The 5,156-nt window shown below is 32.3% G+C and overlaps 1 protein-coding gene across 1 annotated transcript in view; it reads left to right on the forward strand.

Annotated features, from left to right (window-relative positions):
* LOC109587971 (GRIP and coiled-coil domain-containing protein 2-like) overlaps nucleotides 1-4,179 on the forward strand; it is a 4,620-nt gene extending 441 nt beyond the window's left edge. Inside the window, exons 3-15 of the mRNA XM_020004182.1 lie at nucleotides 107-232; nucleotides 639-761; nucleotides 812-1,296; nucleotides 1,414-1,467; nucleotides 1,510-1,548; nucleotides 1,594-1,656; nucleotides 1,807-1,863; nucleotides 1,955-2,039; nucleotides 2,194-2,241; nucleotides 2,294-2,356; nucleotides 2,407-2,766; nucleotides 2,814-2,969; nucleotides 3,507-4,179. Coding sequence (XP_019859741.1) covers nucleotides 107-232; nucleotides 639-761; nucleotides 812-1,296; nucleotides 1,414-1,467; nucleotides 1,510-1,548; nucleotides 1,594-1,656; nucleotides 1,807-1,863; nucleotides 1,955-2,039; nucleotides 2,194-2,241; nucleotides 2,294-2,356; nucleotides 2,407-2,766; nucleotides 2,814-2,969; nucleotides 3,507-3,589 — 1,742 coding nt within the window. The 3' untranslated portion in view covers nucleotides 3,590-4,179. The remainder of the gene's footprint in view (nucleotides 1-106; nucleotides 233-638; nucleotides 762-811; nucleotides 1,297-1,413; nucleotides 1,468-1,509; nucleotides 1,549-1,593; nucleotides 1,657-1,806; nucleotides 1,864-1,954; nucleotides 2,040-2,193; nucleotides 2,242-2,293; nucleotides 2,357-2,406; nucleotides 2,767-2,813; nucleotides 2,970-3,506) is intronic.
* Nucleotides 4,180-5,156: the final 977 nt, after the last annotated feature.

The raw sequence follows: 5,156 nt of genomic DNA on the forward strand, positions 1-5,156 counted from the left end.
CCTCAGAGGAGATGGAAGGAACTAGGACTGACACTAGGACTACTCATGGACTCACTGGACGCTATTGCAGAAAACTACTCAAAAGTAGAAGATCGTTTTATTGAATGCATTGCCAGATGGTTGCGTAGAGCTGATAATGTCGACAGTAAAGGAGGAGCTACCTTTGACTCACTGTCAGATGCTCTTAAATCTATGAATGAGAATGCTGCAGCTGAAAATTTAGATCAAGAAAGTAAGTTAATATCACTGATTGTATTAGCATTGACTGTGTGCATTCTATCATGTAGAAAACAGTGCATGTTCGGTACTGGCTATTGATATATTCAACACTCATCATCCACTCCTCTCTCAGTCTCTCTCTGATCCTGTCAGTGTAGCTATTATGCTTCAAAGAGAGGGTGTCATAACAGGACAAGTATTGGCTAGTGTGGAATCAGCTAGTCCCTCTGTTCCTAATCAACGTGAAGTCCTGTCAGCTGCCATTATAGTAGCTATTCAAAGCAAGTATAGTTTACTACAAACATTTGCTAGTGTGTTGTGCAAGTTCACTGGTAATGTAAAACTAGGAACAGTTATACAAAAAGACTATGGTAAGCCTGTTACATTTTGAGCAATAATGCTCATAATTTGTTTTATAGACCAATCCTTCAATGATGATAAGAAGCTTATTAAAGTTTTTATTCCTGATAATGATATGAGCACTGATACATTAAGCACTGGAACAACTGCACCATCACTTACTCCACCTAATACACCAACTGGTAGGTATAATATTAATAACAAAAGTGTAATTTATTTTTAATTCTGATAGTTGAGATAGCCATTCCTAAATGCATGAGTCATGAATTCACTTCAATACAAACGTCTTATGGTCGAATGTTGTACAATGTTCATAAAATAATAAAGAACAAGCCACCACCATTAGATGATGTAAAGGAATTTTTGCGTTGCTGTAAGAAAGGTCTGGAATCAAAGCTGTCTTTGTGTTCCAATATCACTGAAATATTAAGAGTAGTAGAGAAGGAGTGTTCGTTGATTAACGTCAGGCTGCTTCAATCATTGGTTGAAGAATTTGGAATCAAAAAAGCTGAAAAATACATCACAGAATACAACAGCATTTTAAAAGAGTTTTGTCGTACAGTAAAAATTAGTCTTTGCTTAAATGAGAAGTTTGAAGCATTAGGAGGTAGTCCTTCTCTTCAATGTGAAACAGTTACATATGTCTTTGACTGGGAACCAGATGAGCACATGCTACAAGATATTGAGCAAATCATTTCCAAGACGTCTGGTAAACTAGTGAAAATAAAATACATCAAGAAAGGAAACTCCATTATTGTCACTTGCTCCTTCCCTCACTCACTCACTGGAGCTCTCATTATAAAATTGAGTGAGAATCTTGAATTATTAATAAAGAATGGTCTAATGAAGCTTACTGTTGGATACTGCACAATATGGAAGAAACAAAAGGTACAAGTATGTGTTATATATACTGTCAGTAATTATCATTAGATACCATGTGAGATAAAGGAACAACCTCATGATACAAAGGTATAATAATTTGTGTTTGATTATTTTTATTATTATAATCAATAGAGACAAAAAGAACTTAAAAAAACTGCACAGCAACTAACAAACATACTTAGTGAAAAAGAAAAGGTACTTGTTTGTTGGTTGTATTACATGTATAGGAGGAATTAATACTTCAATGTATAAGAGCCTATTGTTGGAGTGTGTTGTTATATTAGTGTAGCTTATTGATAGATTATTAATCATTGCATGTTTTATTATAAAAATGAGTGCATGTAGGAATTGAATAAAATTAAGGAAAAAATACAAGAAATGTCATCACAGAATGAAACTAAGGTAATTATAATCAACAATTGTGTGTAGCATAATAGTAAATTGTAATCAGAATCAGTTATTGGTATATAGTGTAATACTTAGTTACTGATAGGAGGATCAAAATGAAGAGGAATGTACACTAGTGGAAATAAAGGAAGTAAAAGAAGCAACCAGTGATTTGGAAGAAAAACTACAAGGTAATTATACACAATATGACATATAATAGTACCTAACATTGGTGGAGTATTACATGTACAATATGTCAGTAAAAGCTATTGAAGTAACTCATAATGAGTGATTCACTTTTCACCTTTATATGATGTATAATGTTGATTGCATTAATTATTTTAGGAATGAAAAAAGAATATCACATTAAATGTCATACAGATTCTACTTCAGGTCAGAAAATTATTATTTTAATAGCTATATTTTATTGTTATTATTGTTGCAGCATCTTACAAAATCATAAAGGGAATGAGAATGGAAATAGAACAAATATTAAAAAATAAAACTGGTACTGAATTATAATGCATGTTTTAGTGTATTTTAATTATACTATGATAGGTTTACTGGATCAGAATGAATCATTAATAGATATTAAGGGAGAAGGTTTACTGGATCAGAATGAATCATTAATAGATATTAAGGGAGAAGGTTTACTGGATCAGAATGAATCATCAATAGATATTAAGAGAGAAGGTTTACTGGATCAGAATGAATCATTAATAGATATTAAGGGAGAAGGTTTACTGGATCAGAATGAATCATCAATAGATATTAAGAGAGAAGGTTTACTGGATCAGAATGAATCATTAATAGATATTAAGGGAGAAATAGCTGAACTACAAGAACAGATATCATTAATGAGTGTACATATACTAAATAAAAGAGAAGAGAATGAAGGATTAATGTATAAAATAAAAGGTACAATTTATTAATAATTTATTAGTGATGTACAGTGTCACTGATAGATTATAAAAGAGATACATTGAAACTGAACCAGAAAATATCCAGTGAACAGACACTGGATAAAAGAGAAGAGGGGCAACAGGCTTTTCATCGAGAGATAAAGGAACAGTTGGATAGACTAATAATAAACGTGGAAACAGTAGAACCACATAAAACTAGTAAGTACCCATCAAATGCCTCATGTAATTAATTGGGTGAAATTAAATTACTGTTGAAGTACATATACATTTGTAGTTTTGTGTATGCCTGTATACACGTCAGGGCATATGGTAAAGCCAGGTGACATTCATGAAATTGTCAAGGGTATGTGCGCAATATGACCTTTTGGTACAAGAACACTTTCAAGTTGGCCTAAAATTGGCCAAATTCATTTGCATTGTGTTTTATAACAAGTGTAAGCAAGGCTTTAGGGTAGAGCCCCCTAATGTTATAGTATTTTTTTGAAATACCATTCAATAGCAACAAGGAATGAGGCATAGTTAATGCATAGCATGCATCTACCGTATTACGTATAAATAGGGGGTAACCCCTATTTATTTATTTATTTATTTATTTATTTATTTATTTATTTATTTATTTTTAATTAATAAAATTAATGATAATAATAATAATTTTTGTTGAAGAATCAAATGTTAGACCCAAAAGTATCTCAGTATTTAATACTGGCCATATTTAATGTTTTATTTTTGTTATAGAATTTGTGTTTCAAATTTCAGAGCATTATAGTTTTGATGAAATGAGAGGAAAATTTGGAACTTTCTATTTCAGAGTCACTTGACTGGTATCTCACACCATCAGAGTGAACCAACTTGAAGATTTCATAGAATTTCTTGATGATTGCTATCCTGAGCTAGGTCCTAACCTAACCTCTGCTGCTACAGTGAAAGATGTCATGAAAGTTATTAAAACCAAATGCAATGTCATCAATATTGCACCAGTAGAGGTAGCAGTCAGTTTCAACAGTAAAGTAGAAACTGAAGCGAAGCCATTGATATCTGATTATAATGCAGCTGTCAATGAGTTCTGTCATACTTTCAAGCTTCAATTCTTGCTCGATAAAAAGCTTTCAACAAGCGATTTTCTTGTTTGTGAAACAATTGAGTTTGTTCTAGACTGGGATCCTGCTGAGCACTTATTGAATGATATTCGTCGTTTAACGGAGAAATCATTGCAAGGATTGAGCAGAAGGATCATAGTCAAAAGCATGCATAAAGGGAACTCTGAAGAAGTAGGGAACTAAAGAAGCAGGGGAATTAGTAAGGTGATCATGTATTCATTCGAAGAGATTGTCCAAGTCATTCCTATTTTATCCAAGTTAAACAATCACTGCTTATACACAATATCCTTGTTTTGTAAATTTAACAATAATAATATCAACACGAGCACATGACTGGTCAACATGTAGTATGCAAAAGTGCTAACAATAGGCGACAGGGGCATACTGTACATTGTAATATTGGTACATGTACATACATACATTGTACATGTACATGTATTCTAATCTCTTAACTCCCTCACTCCCTATGACATATGTGACTCAATGAGATGGTTTTATCATTGACTCCATTGAGGTTTCCCTTCTTAGGACCAAACAATCTCCACCAATGATAATGATAAGTAACACCTGGTGATGAATCAGGCCATGTACTGGAGAATATCTTAATATGATCAGTTGGTAGTGTAATAACTGGATGTTTATTAGCAACTGCTATTGTAAGGACTGTAGAGAGAGAGGAGGAGAGATAAGGGGAAAAGGAGGAGAGTGGGCACATATATCACAAGGAAGCCATGTTGATGTATAAACAAACAAAATACACGAATACACATTTTTATAGAAAATGTTTTGCTTTTAAAAGATAGCAAGTACATACACAATACAAAAATAACGCTCTCTTTCTCTATGTATTAGGGTCTATTGCATTTCATCAAAAACTGGCTTTAAAATTTCTGATATTAGTCAATCCATCAGAATATGTATTTAAATGATGGCTCATCTCTTATCAAATATTTAATTATAAGATGAGTGAAGATAATTATGTAAAATTAAAAAGATATTGCAATAATTATGTGTTTAATAATAAGAATGATTATTATTATTATGCAGACAATTAATAAAATAAAGTCAAAGATGAATAATTATGATAACAGTGAAAAATGATTAGTTATTATTAAAATTACTTAACTATTAATTATGTAGTTATATTAATACTTGGGAGGAGTGGCTGCAGTTACGATACATTATTCAAAGTCTTCTTTGATCTTCCAGAAGATTCCGTCAGGTTATTTTTAACCCTGTTACTATTAATAGGTTGATTAATCAGTGCCTGCTTCTCACTCTTCCCTCC

This window comes from Amphimedon queenslandica, unplaced genomic scaffold (genome assembly GCF_000090795.2).
Source record: "Amphimedon queenslandica unplaced genomic scaffold, v1.1 AMPQUscaffold_12357, whole genome shotgun sequence".
NCBI lineage: Eukaryota > Metazoa > Porifera > Demospongiae > Haplosclerida > Niphatidae > Amphimedon > Amphimedon queenslandica.